The 20,009-nt window shown below is 45.8% G+C and overlaps 1 protein-coding gene across 1 annotated transcript in view; it reads left to right on the top strand.

Moving 5' to 3' along the window:
* TMEM178B (transmembrane protein 178B) overlaps positions 1–20,009 on the top strand; it is a 626,040-nt gene that overhangs the window by 535,148 nt on the left and 70,883 nt on the right. The window contains exon 3 of the mRNA XM_086953038.1: positions 5,539–5,676. Within this exon, the coding sequence (XP_086809164.1) occupies positions 5,539–5,676 (138 nt within the window). The remainder of the gene's footprint in view (positions 1–5,538; positions 5,677–20,009) is intronic.

Here is a 20,009-nt window from a genome sequence, read left to right as displayed (position 1 = left end):
TGACCATTGCACTCCTGAAAGTGTGACAGATCAGACTTTCTCCAGTCCACCCAAAGCTATAACAATGGCAGGAGATGAAGGTATTATTCATTTTTCAATATATTATGATGTTTTTTTAAACAGTTTTTTGCTACTCTCAAAATTAAACAGACAGCGCCACCCTATGGTGGAATGTCATTAGAGCTGGTGCTGACAATTAAGTGCCGGTGCCAAGCACCGGAAGCCACTGGCTCAAATTAAGAACCGAGTTTTTCCACCATCTTCTTCAACCTATAAGTGGATTTAAAAGGAGTTTTCATTCTAGGACCCAGTCGTAAACATACACTAACAAGCTGACGACATGCAACTCAACTGCCGTCAAAGCCCCCAGGCACAAACTTAGAGCTGGACTGCTGACACCTAGAAACCGGTGACCATCGTCTGCCTTACACATAATCCACTCTATTTAAAGTTGAGTTGCAAAAGCTGTAGAGAAAAAGAAGGGAGACACTCAGAGGTAGGACAGGAGATTGAGTATTTATAAACAGCAAAGAGATCAAAGTAACAAGCGAACTAGGGATTGCAGAGGAGAGAAGATGAAGCTAAAACAGGGCACCTGGAGATTCAAGGATTTGTGTTGTGTTTTATGTGGGTCTTTTAGTTCTGTTCAATGTGTGAGGCTGCAGCACCAGTTGGCACTAGACGAGTGCAGTGGCAGTCAGCGGGTACTGATAGGAGTGATACAGGTTGTGAGTGCAGAATAAACCCTGCCTTCTGGGACTCTACTCCCTGCAGTGATTCTTGTGTCAGTAGTTTGTTACGGGATTCACCATTCGACGACCAGCCTCAGCTGATTGCAAGCTTTGTTTCTTTAGTATTGGTGTCAGGTGGCCCAGTCACATCTGACAGCATGCTGTTTCGGCTCGATGCAGTTAGCACAGAAGATGGCCTGCTTCAGGTGAGTGCATGCTTGTCGCTTTAGTTTCTGCTGCCAGAGTAAGCGACCCCCCAGCAGCCATGTACTTTCTGTGTGTGGTACTGGTATCACAGTAGGAGTCTAGCTGCAGCAGTGTACTCTGCCCGTTCTCTTATGGGAGTCTCAGTACCTATATGTAGCTTATCTGCTGCCTACTTAGCATGTTTGGTACTGGAGCTACAGTACTATGCCATGCTGCTGCTAAAGTCGACAGCATACTGTATGTTTGGTAAGCCCAAGACTGAAAAACTGTTGCCCCTAACTCATACTTAGGGCGTGCAAATTCTTTTTATTTTGTCAGTGAAGTTTTGTCAAATTCCTAATTTTAACCCTTTTTACATTTTCTCCAGTTTCCGGTTTGTGTTTTGCTTTTGTGTGTGCACAGTTTACTAACATTGTGAGGTAATGTTCTCGCTAACGCTACAAAGTCGAGCAAGGCACAACTTGCAGAGTGCAAATGATGTTGCTTGCATAGCCTCCACCATAAATCTACGCTGAAACGTTTATGCAGAATTTGTTACTATAAGTTTGCGTTTCCTGAGCTTTCCTAGGATTGTTACAAATAAGAACAGATATGGGGTTATTAAAGTTTGGCGGGTGTGGTAGGACATGCATCCTATTTAGGATATATTGGCATGTTTACACTTTAAATAGAGCAGATGGATTACTCCCTAATTATTATGCAAAGGAGATCTTTCACAGAACCCTTTTGTTAGCTTTAAACATGGATATAAGCAACAGATATTGTAAAAAAGAAAAAAAAGTCAGGATACTGCGGATATCACACAGTGAAAATATCTGGCAACATTTTCCACAGACCGTGGCAAAGATTGCAAAAAATACCTTTGTGTGTTTTCGCTCCTATGTTACAGGACAGACGTCAGCTGCTGTCGACTGCCTCTCTGTCCTGTTCCTTTGTGTCTTCTGGCTGTTGCAGGTGAGGGGGGTTGGGGGCTAGAAAACATGTCCTCATCAGTGCTGCCAGATTTTCAGGAATGATCCTTGCTTTTTTGGAACAGTTCTGCACCCTGCATCCTAACGAGCTAAAGACCCAGAATACTTCCTTGACACTCGCGCAGTGGTGGAAAAAGCAGGAAAAACGACACAGGCGTCAGAAGATCTATTTTCTAAATTATTTTGGGCATGTACCTACAGTTAATTAAATTCCAGGCATTCCCTGTCCCTTTATGATGCTTCAGTGAACTTTCTCAGTGCCTGAAATGATGGGCAGAGAGAGAAACGTCATGGTGCGGAGAGGAAAAATGCATGTCATTTCAAAAAATTGCAGGTAAATTCACGATTTGCTCCTGTTTAAAAATGTGCAATTTTCACTCGAAAAAATCTGTGCTACGGATTTGGACTACCTGCAGTCAACCGTCTGCAGGTTCCTTGCTTTTTGCCATCAGTTAGAAGTGCGGTATTACAATCACAGCTTAATTTGAGCCGGTGGTTGTCGGTTGCCCCTCCACACCGGAATTTATTGTGGGGGCCCGGCACTTATTTCCCTGCGTCAGATTATTTGTCAAGTGCAAGAGAGAGAAAAAACACAGAGGCATATTTACAAGCCCCTATCGCCATAGGAACGTTACTTTTTATGACTTCTTGTGGCGATAAACCCTTTGCCTTAGGTGCAAGGCAGCGTTAAGCCACTTAACGTCAATAAGGCCCCCTTTCAGGCTACACGTAGCGTGAAAGGGGCGTGCAATGGGTGTCCCTGCACATTAACAATCATTTAATAAACAATCATTAAAAAATGACGAATTGCAACTTTTATGTATATATATATATATATATACATACATACACACACTCATTTACACACACACATATCAATGTGCATATTTTATATATATATATATATATATATATATATATATATGATTATACACACACACACACACATTTACAAGGCTACACAAAAACAGGGACAGATCATATATAAAAGTAGGAGTAAAGGCTTTAGTCCTACTTTTATTTCTGCTCTTTCCCGTTTTGTGGATCTCAAAATGTTGTCACCCTATCCACGAGCATCCTTCATAACACAGTGCTGAATTTGAGCTGGTGATATCCGGTGCTTGACTCAGGCACTTTATTGTCAACTCTGACGCTTATGATGGTCTGCCACATGGTGGCGCTGTTTATATAATATAGAGACAAATACAACAACAGTTCTTATAACTTTGGGGGCTAGAATTATCTGAATTGCCACACTTGAAGAAGTGCAATAGTTAGTAGTCGTGTTGGTACATTTATTGGCAGCGATGACACAGGCAATGTGTGAAGCAAGCTGCAGTAACCTCCTGAAATGGACCAGCACTTATTTTTTTACAAATTAAGCACTGCAGCCTTGGTATTCAGTGCACCGATGTTTAAGTGCATTGCCGCGGGATTCTGCGCAGAGCTTTGCGTACTGGGACTGTCTCTTTTACAAATTAAGCACTGGTTACAATAGTTGGCTGAACCAGTTATTGTATGTATGTATATGTATATAGGGTCATCTAGGAAGTGTGTCCTTGCTCGAGGTCAGTTGTGTGATGGCCGGCATAGGTGGGAGGGGTGGTAATATTGTACTGGGTGAGCGGCGAAGGTCTCCTCTGATGGGTAGGGATAAATGCACTTTCAAGATATGCACCTTCAGTTCTACTATGATTTATAATAGCAAAGAAATGAGCCTGGTGTGCAAGGGATGACGTAACATCTGGGAAAGGCTTTCTTCTCAGCTTCTCTGTTTCTTTCAAGTTTACTTCTAGTCGAGTGATGTCGGCTTCTGGTATGTAATGGCTCAGTGGGGTGTTCACTTTTTATAGCTGGATAGAGTGGTGTTTGTAAATGCTTTATATGGAATGCAGAAAATCTTGTAGGTGATGCAGCACATGAGGGGCGGCCAGTGTGGACCCCTTATGTTGGCATACAAAGAGTTTCTTTGATTCAGCCATTTATTGAGGCATCCTGTTGCATGAGGGATGCTATCAAGGCAATGGTGAACAAAGCAAGCCATGTCACAGGCGTGGGAACCAATGCTCCAATGGTGTTTTCAAAGCTAGCCACAGGGACACATAGCTTAACTATCCCCACAAAAGGGCTGGCTGTGGTTTATTGGTGAAGCCAACATTTGCTGAGAGGTCAGAGTCAAGTGAATGTATGTTGTGCTCAGCTGCGATGTGAATCTTTCAAGGTTTATATCTGAGATCCACTCTTTGATCTGAGCTTGTTCGGTGTCGTTGGCAGTGAGGCTAATTTTTTTCAGGTCTCGCCTACGCAGCGCGCATGCGCTGCCCAGGAGGACCATTAGCCGTCATTCTGCTCTTTTTCGAAGCACATATTCGTGCTTGTGGCGGCATACACCTTGCGGGAGCATGCAGGGGCCCGCCACAAGCACGAGTATGTGCTTCAAAAAAGAGCAGACTGCTCTCCCCAGTGCGCGTGCGCGCCTCTCTCCTTGTTTGCTTATTAGAGGAGAGACAGCAGGATAGACGGACTTCACGAGCACTTGTTTGCCAAGCGTGCGCGCGCCTCTCTCTTCGGTTGCTTATTACAGGAGAGGCAGCAGTACAGACAGACTTAACAAGCACTTGTTTGTTTTTGTGGCAGTTCTTCGTACAGCACATTAGTTCATGTATCTGCTTTCAGTGTATTTTCCGACCTGCAATCGCTATTTCCTTCTTCATTTCACACAACTGAGTGAGGTCTGTGCTGGGGTGTGTCCTCCCCTTATAAGCGGTGCAGCTGGGGGCGGTGAATCGACTACTATGAACCCGGAAATACTTGTTTTCACTACGTTGCCACACAGTCTAAGATGTGAGATGTTGGCATGTATTTATATATAGTGCTTACTACCCCTGAAAAGGCATTGTGGTTGCTCTTACTCCTTTCTCATACACCCTTTGATCTTGGGCTGCTCAATTTATCATGGCGTGGAGTATCGCCAGGAATAGCACAAAACCTCTGACAATCTGTGCCAAGTGGGTCTAATGGGGTGGGAACAGAACAAACACTGCTAGGGATCCAGGCAAATCTAAAGTACCGCAAATTAGTGCAACCTAGCTTTGCTTAATACCCTGGTACCATATAAAACAGGAGCAAACAATAGGTAAAGGGAAAATTGTGTAATATTTCTATGTGTAACACTTTTCATTTCCATGAAATTACACATGTTCAGTGATTGACCTATGTTCAGTTGTTGCACAAACACATAATTTGTAGTGTAAGCATAGCCGATGAGATACTTAGTGTGTGGTCTGTAGTGAATATGGCGCTGCATAATTTTTTCAATTCAGCAATTCAACATTGCAGATATCTTTGTAGGGTTGTGTTGCAGTGGGTGAATCTTTGTAAGTCTAGGTGTTGAAGTACTTTCAGGCTGGTATGCCCAGGCTGCTAGCTGGAATGTAGGGGTGTTTGATGCAAATATCTATGACTTCTTGACTCCATGTTTCAAGACTCATGTTGTTGTTGTGGGTGTGCTGCCTCCCTGGCCATCCTCAGCAGCTCCCCAGGAGCAGATGGGAGGTCTAAGGTACCACTCTCTCGGCTGCTTCTAGTAACCCTCTGCCTTGTTTCTCTCCCTTGTATCTCCATCACAGATCTGCGAAGGATGACCGCTGGCTTCATGGGCATGGCCGTGGCCATCATCCTCTTTGGATGGATCATCGGGGTGCTGGGGTGCTGCTGGGACCGGGGACTCATGCAGTATGTGGCTGGACTTCTATTCCTCATGGGAGGTAAATTTAGATTTCAATCACATTGGCACATTCAATTTTTCTAAGAAGAGTTTCTTTGGGTAACCTCTCCTCCCTGACTTCATTGTCAGTGAGTTTACGTACAATGAGACTGATTTACAAATAAAACTTATAATACTCTACCTGTCCACGAACCCCCATGAACAAAAAGGTGTACGTTTACGAATTTTGCCAAACCATAAAAAGTTCCCAGTGGAATGTCTGGAAAGCTGTCACAGTGACGTTTTGTGCATAAGCCTTTTTTACCAATGTAGAATTGTACACCCAGTCCAACATCACATTGTGGAAAGCCAGTACTCTGAGCAACAGCTTTTTTTCCTACTATTTCCGGGAAAGCATTTTTCTCTATGAAGAAACCCCTTCCTTTACACTTCTTAGTTTGGGGGTGTTCCTTTCTCTTCCCACCCTTGGAGGGGCTCTACTACAGCCGTTGACTGGTGCATACCTGTAAACATCACAACTTGATGTTTGTGGGTCTTCACAAACTTATAAGACAAACCAAGTCATGATCTGCATAAGATTCACTTTTGCAAAACATTACATGACTATGGGGTCATATTACGCTGGAATAAATGGATCTACGACTGAGAGGTCACCTTATGGGAATGACTTGCAGGTTCAGATCCCTCCAGTGTTGTTCGTCAAATTACTTTTAATGAGCAAAATGACGTTGTGAATTAGGACCATCGAATATACATTGAAATTGTTTACTAAATTGTGGTGATCATGAAAATGCGGCACGGACCTGGCTCTCCTGCACTTACCTTTGATTTTTGTGACGTCTTCCGCTCCTGTTTCCTGAGACATCTGACTATCTTCCCGTGACGCTGGCCACCGCTGAGTGAGTTCCTGGGACGTCTGAAACCACCAAGGGACTCTTTTGGCATTTGACATTCCTGAGGTAGCGCTGGCAATATTTGACACCACTGAAGGGCTCCAGTGACCTGCGACACAACTGAGGGGGTGCCTGTGAAATCTGACACTACTGAGACGGTCATGTGACATAAGACATGACAAAGGGCACCTGTGACATCTAACTGAGGATGTTCCTGTGACAGGAAACATAATTAAGGGAGCTTACATGGCATTTGACACCGCTGAGGCAATCTTTGGCATTTGATATCGCTAGGGCAACATCTGTGATATTAGGCACCACTGAGATGCTCTTGTAACATCAGGCACCACTGAGGGATTTCTGTAACACCTGACACCATTAAAAGACTCCAGTGAGCCATGACATTACCAAAGAGGCACACCTCCAAGGTGGCTCCTGCTGAGTCCCACAGCTGAGAGACTCTTCTGATATCAGACATCACGTAAGAGGTTCTGGGACTTTTTTGAAAAAAGGGGTTTCACTTATCTGCTATATACATACATTTTGGTTGTAAAGGTATGCGTGGTAAAGGCATATGCTTGGTAATGACTTGTGTGGTACAGGCAATGTGTTGTATATCATTTACTTCTTAAACTCTATGGTTTTATTCTCTATGCTCTTTCCTGTGTTCTACATTCTAGATGGCTCTGACTCAACTAGAACTTTGTGAGAGTCAGTTTGTGCCTGGCCAGCTAGCGTTAGGGTTACTGCTACTTGTACTCCATTAAACTACAGCTCTATCTATACTGTAGTGTTTTGTACTTATTTACAACACAATGTATGGTAAAGGTTGCGTGGTAATGGCTTGCGTGGTTCTGTCATACATCCATTTCAGATCATAGAAAACTTCCCCGTTATTCTTAGATGTTTTCTCCTTACATTTTATTTTATACACACTAGTAAGAGGTTTATTATAGTTCGAGAAGTCAGTAAGGTGTTTATTGTAGTTTGAAAAGTTATCAAAGTTTTTAGTACGGTTTGAAAAGTCTAAGTGATCTGTGTTTGCAAGAGTCCAAAATGTCTATGTCATGTCTACACTGCATAATAAAGTTGAGAGGACATCAGCGTTAGCAGTAGCTGATCTTCAGTTTATTAGGGTACAATTTGTGTGAGCTTTGTCCTTCTGTGAGAATTATGTGCAGGTGCAACTTGTGGCTGTCATATATATCTGTGGCACGTTGACCTTTTGTTGAGTGTGTTACGTCTCATCCTTAGCAGAGGTTGAATATGTCACAGTGGTTCATTATCACTGTCACAGTGAAGAGAGCAGGCAGGAAGAGCTTGAGGGGTTTCAGAGGTATTAGGAGAGATCCTGTGTGCAGTGTACGGTTTGTCTTAACCCTTTCACTGCGGCGGCTTTTCCGCCGCAGCGCTAAAGGGGCGGGGCGGCCACACGGCGGCCGCATGCTGGTGACAGAACCGCTCCGTCACCAGCCGCGGTTGAGCTGTGCTGGTGACGGAGCGGTTCCGTCATGACCCGCCCCGCTCAATATAACTGCCGCGCAGGCGCGAAATCAGCGCCGCGCAGGCGCGGCGGCCGGGCCATGACGGAACCGCTCCGTCATCAGCACAGCCCAACCGTAGCTGATGACGGAGCGGTTCCGTCATCAGCAGGGGAGGGGTTAAAGAATAGTGTTGATGTGAGCACCCCTGCATGAGATATGAACTACAATGGAAAGCAGGGTATGCATGGGTGTGTTTCGAGATAACAGTCGTAGTAGGTCATCGGACACAGTGATATTTAAAAGGGTCACTCCTGAGGTCTCATTAGAGTGAGGTGTTTAAGAATTAATCACCAGTCTGGTCAAAGAGAGCAATGTCTTTGGGAGTTGAGCTATCTTTCTCGTAAGATTAGGGTTAACTCGTCTGCAGGATGGTTTTGAGGTGGGAGCAGGTATCAGCATGTGTAAGGAAGGCGAGGAGCTCAGTATGAGAGGGGCAGAAATGGGTGTGGGAGCATCACTGAGAGAGCAGTGGATCTAGGGGCCTCTCTGTGCTGTTGCATTAAGTGGAAGAGCATGTATCCATGTGGTCAGGGATGACATTATTGTACTCTGACATGATGGGAGCAGGCATGTGCATGCGAGCATCCTCTGAGAGAGTGGTAGGTTGAAAGAGAGAATGAGAGGTTCAGTAGCACCTGGTTGGATCTCAAGTGCAATCACATGAGATAGCGCCAAGAAACCTAATGGTGTTAGCTGCGCCCTACAAATTTCTTTAACATAACAAAAGGTATGGGAGTAAAGTTAGGGGAGGCATAACAGGTTAGGCATGGTGGCCTCCGATGCAGGGGCATTCTATGTTCACAAGTGTCTCTAGAATTCATTTGCATTAATACTAGTCCCCTTGCACTTCAGGGTATTGAGAAAGCCTCTTTCAGGAACAAGGGTGAGCCTTTTTTGCACTAGCACAATCTGACCCTTTTCTACGTTCCTATTCGCTGGATAGAGAGAGACATAAAATATTTCTTATTCAACAAGTGGTTCAGTTCCAATGTTCCATTCCCCCACCTGTATGAGGTAGAATTTGTGGTGCTGCACAGATCTAGATTATTAAATAGAAATAGAAAAGAGTTCCTTCCTTTGCACTGATTCAGACTAGAATTGCTCTTACATTATCAATTGCTATGTTATGTTATGTTATGCTATGGTATTTTATGGTATAATATGGTATGTTATATTATGTTATGTTATGGTATGGTATGTTAAAAAGATTTCTATAAGGGAGCCTCCAGCGCTAGACCGATAGGACGACAGGCCTAGGAGAAGAATAGACAGGCCTTCAGGTGCTTCCAGAAACTTTATTTTTCAATGTAATATAACAATTCAGAGAAGACAATCAGCAAGCAGTAATGTGTACGGTAGTAAACAAAGTGCACATAGATCAATTACAGTGTTACAGTTTACATTGCCTCATATACTGGGAACATATAGCTCCACATTTCATTTCATAAGGCTTTATTCGGAGCAAAAGACAAGTCCATAAAAGCACAACATAAAAAGACAACAGTATAAAACAACAGTCAAAAGCAGGAGATACAGCGGTTTAAAAAGGTTAAAAAAGCATACTTTTCCTTACGTTAATTGATCTAAGGAGAAAGGTAGCCGTATAAAAACAAACGTCAGGGTGATGTAAGTTAAAAAGCAGGCTCATGCAGTCTCGTATTGTTCTGACTCCAAACTTAGCAAACAGGGGTTTCAAATAAGCAATCCGCATGTATTTGTACAACTGACAGAGCAAAAGAAAGTGCACAGTGCTTTGAGGGGTGGTATTGTCACACGGACAAGGGCCAGCGGGATGTGAATGCTGAGAGGGGAAAGCAACAAGGTTGTGGACTACTCCGGTTCTCAGTCTAGTCAACACAAACCAATGTGCCTTCCAGGTCACTTGTGACAAATATGGTTGGAAACCCACAAATTCATTTAAATCATAATAAAGAACACAGGATGAGAGTTCAGAGCTATTTTGATGCCTCCTGGTGGAAAGCTGTTGTAAAAAACAGTGCTTAAATTCGATTTTAGACAGCCCATTGGCCCACATCGATCCGCAATGATGTTAATGTTAAAGATCTCACGAAAATTATCCACAATATACTTTAACCATGGGATCTTTAAGTGATGGTCCAAAGAGAGGCAATCAGAAATAATGGCTCTGCACAATGAGGTCTCTTCTTTTATCCAAATAGAGCGCCATAGCATCAGTGGCCTAAGGAGGATCAAGTCGGCAAGATGGTGAATACCCAGTTCATTGTGCACTAAAGCATTAGAAACAGAGCTTGGCAGGCACAAAAGTCTCTTCAAGAATGCATTCTCCTCAACCTGAAGAGACCCTGCCGGGGCATGGCCCCAAATGCCCGCTCCGTACAGGGCAATCGAGACACAACGGGACTGAAAGATTTTAAGCATGTCATGGACCCGCCTGTCTCCCAGTTTCGTAGCCATTGTGAATATTCCATGAGCACTCCTCGCCATCTTAGCCCGGACATTCTTATGTTCATTGGCACAAATGTTATTATTTGAGAAGGTGACCCCCAAGTACGAAAAATTGTCAACAGCCTGGACCTTCTGTCCCTCTATAAAAAATGAACACTGTTTCTTTCTGTTCCTTCGCCCGCATTCCATAACATAGGTTTTAGATTTATTTAGCACTAACTTTCTGCTTTTAATGAATTGCGAAAAGCCATCCATCAGCCGTTGAAGGCCGATGGGGGTGTGTGAGATTAGGACCGCGTCATCTGCGTAAAGTAACACAGGGACATTGTCCTCATTGATTTGGGGAGCATCCACTGCCAGAGATTTGAGAAAAGAATCAATCTCATTGATGAAAAGGGTAAAAAGCAGTGGGGCCAACACACATCCCTGTCTAATTCCACACCCGATTTTGAACTTAGTAGTACATTCCCCATTAGAACCGTAACGGACACAAGCACGTAGTTTGGCATAAAGACGTGCTAGGAAGAATACAATGCCCTCGGGTGCCCAAATTTCAATTAGCTTTGCCCAGAGAATGCCATGGTCCACCAGGTCGAAGGCACTACTCAAATCCGCAAAGCAGAGATAAATAGTGCCGGTCTTTGCCAGGGTATATTTACCGATGAGCAGGTCTAAATTTAGACACTGCTCAATACCACGACACTTCCTGAACCCAAACTGGCTCTCTGCTAGAATGCCATTATCCTCCACCCATTCTTCCAACCTTGCTAGAAGCACTCTACTCATTACTTTTATGGAAGAATCCAACAAGGAGATTGGACGATAGTTCTTAACGTCCCCTCGGTTTCCTTTCTTAAATATTGGGATTAGGATGGATTCTTCCCAGGTAGGGGGCACCTCATTACGGACTGCTGCGTTGAAGATATTAGTTAACAGAGGCCCCCATACTTCGGGGACCAATTTATAAACATCGATTGGTAACCCGTCTGGACCCTGTGCTTTTCCTCCTTTGCTGACCCTTATGCTATCTAAAACCTCTTGGACGGTGATATTGAGTGGCGTATGCGGCCACCTATCCCCTATATCCCTGGATGCACTGTCCGAATCAAAGATTTTAGAAAAATGAGAAACCCACTCTTCCTTCATAACGTTGGAAGTTAATTCAGGGATCTTATCATCTTTAAGGAATGGGGAATTAACTGTTTTCCAGAACAGCGTACAGTTATTCAATTCAGCAGCCAGGGTCAAGCTGTCCCATGCCTCCTGTTGGAGTTCCAATTTCCTCCGTTTTAGGGTTTCTTTGTATCTGGCTCTAAGATCTACAACCAAACCCTTATCTCTAGGCATAACTGATAAAGCTGACTTTAGTTCCTTTAGGGCCAGGGTACAAGCTGGATTGAACCACCCCCGCAGGCGTTCCTCCTTGTGCTTGAGTGTACTAGTAAGCTTAGAGTCGATGACCGCATTAATACCAATAAAATACTCAATAGAGCCGGTGGTACCTTGATTGTCTTCTAAAATCCCTGTAATTCCTGCCAGGCAACTAGTAATGATTGAATAGGACATGATTTCAGCCCTATCCCCTTCCACCTTAGTCTAGTGCCATTAGGTCGCACGGCCTCAATGTTGTTAATAATACACCCCGGAATGGGGGTTCCTTTGTTTTCCCATAGCATGGCCTCTACTATCAGGCAATTGTGGTCACTAAGCTGGATGTCTATAACTTTAGGTGCCATAGTCCAGGCCTCAAGACTCGAGGAGATACAGATAAAATCATTAACAGAATTCGATCCCCGACCTGTGAAAGTGGGGCAAATCTCCTCCTGTTAATTTTTATCATTAACCATAATATACATATTATGTGAGTTAAGGAGACTGTTTAAGGCTTCTCCATAATAGTTATGTTGAAAATGGGGGACTCCATCTCCATGACAGTCCACCGCCCCACATACATTGACATCTGAGAGTGGGCAGGTAGTGGCGTTAAAGTCCCCTGCCATGAACAGATCAAAAACTACATTGGAATCCTTGAGGATGTCATCCAATGCACTTGATAGTGCTCTAACCACCTGATCCCTAGTATCATCAAAAACGTTGTTATAAAAAATTATTAAGAGAATATTCCTACCTCCTGTTTTGTGCAGCCATAAAATCTGGGAGTGCACCCCAACTTGTACGTATTTTTTGACCAGCAGAGGAGTTTGGACAGAAATCAAAATCAAAAGGCCCCCCTTAGCTCTACCTGATAGGGAACCAGTAGCAGGTAACTGGTAAGAGACAAAGCCAACATATCCTATAAAGTCCCTACACCAGGTTTCCTGTAAACAGATAATGTCAAAGAGAGCCAAAAATTCAGTCCAACCCAGACAATCTGATTTGGACCTGATACCCGCAATATTCCAACTAGCAATGTAACAGCTGGAAAGACCGGAGACACCTGATCCCAAAAGAGAACAGTTACTGCCCTGCTGGAAAATAGCGATGTTAGTAGTATCCAATAATAACTCCGGGCAACCTACTGGATCACCCTCCTTGCCCATAGGCGTACAATCTACAGTTGTCCCAGAAATGTTAACCATAGGCCCTAAAATACAAACACTTTGTCCCATACCAGACGAGAGCTGTCTCTCCAAGATTACTGGAGGTACCGTACACAGCTCCAGTACTGACTCCGAGCAACCTACTGAATCACCCTCCTTGCCCATAGGCGTACAATCTACAGTTGCCCCAGAAATGTTAACCATAGGCCCTGATATACAAACACTTTGTCCCATACTAGACAAAGCCTGTCTCTCCAAGGTTTCTGGGGGTACCGTACACAACTCCAGTCAATCGTTTTGATCCAGCCCACTAAAGCATTGGAAACGATTAACGGTGTTCACCTGGAAACTATTTGGAAAGCTATGCGAAGCTTCTCCCCTCGTTCTCTCCCCCCGTGGTTACTAGGATGATGGCTAGTGTGTTGTCTATAGAAAAAGCCCAAAGGACGGAGTGAAATGCCCTGCTCGTTACAGGGGCGGGAGGTGGCTCGGATCGGAGCTGTTGTGGCAAGGTGTGGGTTACTAAAATTAATAATAACGCAATCCCCAGAGATGTTCTTCGGGGACGTGCCAATCCAGTTGGTTCTGGTAGTGGTCAAGATTTGGTCCGCCAGAGCCACTGGAAAGTCACACTCCCGATTGAGCCATGCCACAGTTTTGTATTTAAGGGAGTCATGTGATTCCATAGAGCGGTGAAGCCCATCCTCCCTGATTGGTGTAACGTTGGTCAGGACTGCTACATAGGGTGCGCAGTCCGGTGGGAGGTTCGGTTGAGAGAGGCCACAATTGTTAGACTTCCCCCTTTCGATAATCTTCAACTGATTCCCCGGGGCACGGGTAGTGGGGGGGGGGTTCAAAGGGACATCGTTAGAGCATATAGGTGTTACTGCAGTGACATTAATAGTGTCCCCTGTAGACGGTAGTTTAGGTTTGCCAGTTGCGTCCTGCTGCTCGATAACTGTTAAGGGACTACTGTTTGACTGTGCAGGAGTGCAAGAACCTGTACAGGCCACTCCAACACAGGATGGGCCTTTGTTGGAAGGCACAGGCTTATTAGTCCTGCCTTCAGCCACGGCAGCTGGTTGCGGACTGTTATTTTGCTTCAAGCCGGATTGCACCAACACACCCAATCTAATCACTTCCCTAGAGACAGCCTCGAGTTTATCCAAGAGTGGAAGAACAATTTTGCCTAACTTGGCATCAATCATACCAATAAGCAGCTCAAGCTGATCCGGAGCTAGTATCAGGTGGGTGGAATTAACGTCATTATGAAGACAGTTTAGCTCAGTGGGGCCACCATTTGATACAGAGACAGTGTTCTTTTTACTTTTACGACCCCCCCCTTTTTAGACAGTACAGGTTTATTTAGATGTCTCCCTGACCTCAACACTCTATGAGTTTTGGGGGCCACGGAACCCGGGCGTCAGAGTCATTATGGGACTCGTTTGCATCGGATTCCTTGTGAGAGTCCTCAACGTCAGGGATATCCTGTGATGGCTCTATTTCGTTGGTACCCTCCCTGGCTGTACAATCCGGTGAACCCGTTACACAACTGTCATCAATGGTGGGGATCAACAAGGGGGTAGGTAAAGGGACAGGGATCTCAGCAGAGACCAGTGGGGTCGTGGGGTCTGGGACACTTACTAGACCCAGGGACAGTGTTCGTTCCTTATTAATCTTGTCTACTACTTTAACTTAGTAGTTGTCAAGTGTAGAGACAATGGGGCGGGAATTCCCGCCGACTGACTTGGGCATATTGCCTTGGAGAAAGGTACAAAATAACCAGCACAGATATTACCAAATGGAAATAAGATAGATGATAAATCCGAATAGCATTTAATATGAAATGACTTAAAAACACAATTTTAAAATAAACAGTAAAACCAATATCAGACCCCTAGATTGGGAACTAGGTTTAGAAATGCTGTTTATTACCGGGAGTAGACCAATATTAAGGGAAACGGCAGAGTCTAAGATGCTAGGGGCGAAAGGACAGGGGTTGAGGCCCAGCCCAGCCTCGTCCAGACGTGGACTGTCGTAGACTGTCCCGCCCTTCACCCGGCCTTCACCCGGCGCACTCCCACGCACTCCCCAGGAGATCCAAATTTATTGAACGTGTGACCAGCAGGGGCGTAGCTAGCAGGGTGCACAGGCCGGGTCAGACAGGCCTCGCAGGGACTCCTGGACTAGCGAGTCCCTGCGGCGCTCCACATGAAACAAAAAACAATCCTCACAATGCAGAACCCCACCTCCCCTTCAGTTTGTCCGGGACGGGGCCTCCTACCAATGTGTCCCCACCCCCCTCTGTCGGCGGCACTGTCCGTTGAAGTGCCACCCGACTGGATCTAGGCGTGTGTCACACAATTCTCTCCAGTCCAACAGATCATCGTTTAACTAGTCGTTTCGTTTGCTAAGTTTCATATGAGTTTCCTCCAATAGAGTACACTCCAATACATCTTTATGCCAGTGTACTATCTCGGGCGCCTTTTGTCCCATCCAGGTGATGGCAACCCTATGTCTAGGCAACACCACACCATCTGTAATACTTTATATCACATTTTCCTACCTTTTGGTAGTTTGGCATTGCCTAAGAGGCAGCACTGGGGAGAAAGGACTATATGCATTGGTGTGGTCTTGGTTATGTCAGCGACCACCTGTCACCAGAAGTCTTGTACCAGGCTGCAATGCCAGGAAAAATGAAGGAAGTCGGTGCCACTGGCTCCACAGTGGGGGCAGCTGTCTGTGCAGGTTGAGGTCATGCTGTGCATGCCCTTAGGAGTGAGGTAAGTCCTGTGAAGGTAGCTGTAGTGCATCAACTTAAATCAGGCATTACCCGAGACAGAATGTGTTAGCTCACTCAACCATGCCCAGTCCTTATCAGTGAGTGTGGTGTTGAGGTATAAATCCCACGTTATACCTGCCAGCGGTGGTTGCTTAGCTGCATCCGCACGCATAGCTCTGTATAGCAGTATTATTAGGGGGCGTCCTGAGCCGCAGATCAATAAGAATCCAAGAGTTTGTGAGGGGGTGAGGGCCACGGGGTAAAAAGGCCAAGTGATCCTGGCCTGCATGGTGCAAAAAGTGACCAGGGCCAAATGTGAATTCTTGGCGTGCCTCCTCAAAAGAGATGAATGTCTCCCTGGGGTATAAGTTCCCCAACAGGGCTCATCCTCTCTTCTGCCATGCCTGGAAAGACATATTCACCAAGGTCCTCTAGTGGATGAAGGATAACCACCTCAAGTGCGACATGGAAAAAAAGGAAATCCTACCAATAGGGAAAGAGGTTTCCTTTTCGTCAGCCGAGTGGTGGCCAGAAGGTACGCCACCCCCACCCCCACCTGAAGCGGTGACAGTGGCAAGACACCTGGGGGTGCAGTTTGACTCAGACCTCAGCTGCAAACCCCACGCACTGACGGTAGCTGGGACATGCTTTAATCTCATAAAATCTTTGGAAACTTTTTTCGATATACTTCCACTTGCAGCAAGGAAATCAGTAGAAGTTGCCTTGATCCTGATGCGACTCGACTACTGCAAGAGCCTTCTGGCAGGATCCAACAAACAAACATTAAAAAGACTCCAAGTAGTCCAACATGCAGCAGCACGACTGGTTTTGAAACTGCCACGTAGATCCTCCGCCTCGGCAGCTCTAAAGACTCTTCATTGGCTACCTCTACATAAGAGAATACTCTTCAAGATTCTCCTTATCACCGTCAGAGCCGCACTCAATCTAGGGCCAAAATACCTTGTATCAAAATTCACCCCTTACATCACAACCAGAACCCTCCGGTCATCATCAGCCAACCTACTTTGACCTCCTCGTTTTAGATGTTAATCAAGGGAGGTAAAACAATGGCTGTGTTAGGCACCAGAGCTTGGAACCTACTGCCAATGCATCTGAGAATGCATACATCTGAAACACAATTTAGGAATGTACTAAAAACATGGGTTTTCGGAGCTCCAGATGAACTCTGCCTCTCACTCATTTAAAGATCCTCTATGAAGCCGCTCACCTCCACACTAGAGCCAGGATGCTCCTCTCAGAGTGGCAGTCAGCGCTTTATAAATACTACTTTTGATTTAATTTCATACTGTCCATTAACTGGCTGATCTGTTTCAGAGTCCATACCCCTCAGTTCCCTGTGGAATGGGGCCCCCTTCAGGATGGTCTGAGCACATCGCTTCTAGATGAGAGCAGTTTGTTGCACTATGTACGGGAGTTCTGTTGAAGTCGCTGCACCCTCCATCAGTTGCTCAGCCAAGCGATCCGCTACAACTCTATCAATCAATAACCGTTTCTCCCAGGTCTAGTCATCTGGCTGCATGTTGAAGGTGTGTGGCATAGTCATATAGGTCTAGCCGTGGGACTTCCGGCCCCCCATCTCTGAATCTTTTGGTCAATGTCACCGGGGCAACCCTGCAGCACCGACCCACCCTTGGGATTGAAATAAGAATGGAGTCAAGCTACTTTAAAGTTGTGGTTAGGAGTGGACTTAGCGAGTTCTACAGCACATACAGACACCATGGGAGCCGTACTGTTTTGTCAATGGCCATCCGGCCCATTTGGGAGAGGGGCAATGTATTCCAGAAAGCCACTGATACCCTCAAGGCTTCTAAGACCATTTCCATGTTTAGGTGTAGGAGCAGGGGTTTGGTGTGTACCACTTTGATCTCGTGCAGGAGATGAGTCAGGCGCCTAAGGTTCATACTGGTACTTCTTCCCGGGATGAAACCAGACTGGTCTTCATGGACCAGGTTTGACATATGAGGTGACAAGCGAATGGCCAGGGACTTGCTAAGTACCTTCACGTTTGTGTTTATTATTGTGAGGGGCATGTATGCTGTTGGGTCAGTAGCATCACCTCCTGGTTTCATGAGCATACAGATCTCACCTTCCCGCATAGTTGGTGGTAAAACAGCCTTTTCTGAAGCATCTATAAAGACTTCTAGGAGTCCTTGTGTTAACATAGCCAAAAATACTTGGTAAAATTCAGACAGGAACCCATCATTCTCTGGTGTCTCGGGTCGTGGGAGCATCCTGAGCGCCGTTCTAAGTTCCTGTAGCCTGGACTGATCATCCGTCTCCTCTGATGCCACTAGCCCAAGTTTGGGGATGCGAAACCTCTCCAAGAAAGGGGAGTAGATTTGTGTGCTGCCGTGTACATGCGCTATAGGTGTACTCGGAACAAATCCACAATGTCTGCCCTGGCAGTGACCTTGATGACGTCCAGGGTGACTAGACTCCTCGTGGCCGGGGGGAGGGCCCCCTATGCAAGATCAAAGCTAAAAGGCACCCAGATTTGTTGCCTCTGCATTGTAGCCACTGCTGGTGTTGTTTCAGAGTGCATTCGTCTAGATGGTCCCACATATCCATGATACGCCCATGTATGTTGTGCTCTTTCCTTAGTGAGGCAGTGCTACAGGTGTGCACTGTCTAAGCATGAGCAAGCGATTGCTCCTCTTTGTCCAGCTCAGCCTGGAGCTGTCTACAGAGCCCACAGGGCAGTCTCATACAGGCGCCCCTCAGCATTCCTTTAAGTGCCTTCCATTCCTTGAATCTACTATCAGTGGAGCCCCAGTTTGACTCAAAATAACCCGACAGAGAGAGTGACAGTGCCTCACGTTCTGTGGGGTCCTCAAGTATCTCTGCAGGCATTCACTGAGATTGTGATCCCAGCACTGCATCAGAGGGCCCAATCTGTATCTCTCTGATGTGCTCCAGGGCCACTTGGTTTCTCTTATGGCATATGCCCTCCAGGTCGTGGTTGTTGTAACCCTTACGGTTCGCCACCACACAGTCCATGGCTGTGCCAAGGATCCACCACTGTCTGCTGCAGGCCCTGCCAACATCCTTGGCCTGCTTGTAGAAGAAGCCAGCCATGCAGAAAAGCGATCCGGTGTCAGGAGCCGACAGGGGCCAGCCGTCTTCATGGTCCCCAGGAGCCTGTCCCAGATGACCTGTATCCACTGGGATCAGCAGTAGGCCAAGCGAGCCAGGAGCCGTCAACCCATGAGACAGGCCCAGATCCTGCCGGGACGTGCCCCAGCCGCCGCCACTTGCCATGGCTGCTACAGTCTCTGCAGCCAGCACTCTCTGGGCTGTCAGAAGTCTGTCACCCCCATGGTTTCCGATACAGGTAGGCAGCATCCGGGGCGACAGCCACTCCTCTCTAGCACCAAGGCGGCCCATGCAGGATAAGAACCACCAACCAAGCTCCAACTAGGCCCAACCGCAGCATCAGACCATTACTGCAGCCTGTGCCGTCGGCGGATCCGGTGTTGCTTGTTCGTCACTAGAAGGTCACAGGAGGTGGTGGCTCGGGAGCTCATGTCCTGTTGGCCATGTTTCCAGATCACGCCCCCGAATTTGAATCTTTCTTAGCAAAGGCAGCATATAGTTCCATAAGATGAGGGCCAGGACTTGGAACGTGTGTTCACCCATTCTGGCTCTTCTGTGGCAGGGAATAGAGGCCAGATTCAAGTCTGCTGAGCGTAAGGCTCTCTGCAGAAGTGCCTACTGGTGTAGCCGCTGCCTCCACTGGAATATCATGGGCTCCCTAGCACTAACATGGACTGGGAGAGCCTTTTTTTTCTTACACTATTCCAAACAGAGGTTGCCCCATGTTTCCTTGGAATGTTACAGACTGATGAAGGTTCACCATATTCCTTGCACTAGTGCATACTTATTTAGCCACCCTCTAGTTCCCTTTCACCCCTCGGTTTCTTGGCAGATACACAGACTAAGGAAGACCATCACGTTTTCCTTTAGTAACAAAGGCTAAGGGAGACCCACAGTTTGTCTTGCACTGGTATGGTAACTACAAAAAATATCGAGTTAAAAATATTGACTTGCATAAATATCGACTTCAAAATATAGAATGGACAAAATATTGAATGGACAGAATATAGTCAACAAAAATATCGAATTTAAGGTAAGTAATTTAATATCTATTTTTATAAATATAGAAAGTC

The sequence above is a fragment of the Lissotriton vulgaris genome, chromosome 1_2 (assembly GCF_964263255.1).
Source record: "Lissotriton vulgaris chromosome 1_2, aLisVul1.2, whole genome shotgun sequence".
In the NCBI taxonomy this organism is placed as follows: domain Eukaryota; kingdom Metazoa; phylum Chordata; class Amphibia; order Caudata; family Salamandridae; genus Lissotriton; species Lissotriton vulgaris.
Note: the sequence above shows the minus strand (reverse complement) of the source record. Positions and strands in the feature narration are given on the sequence as shown.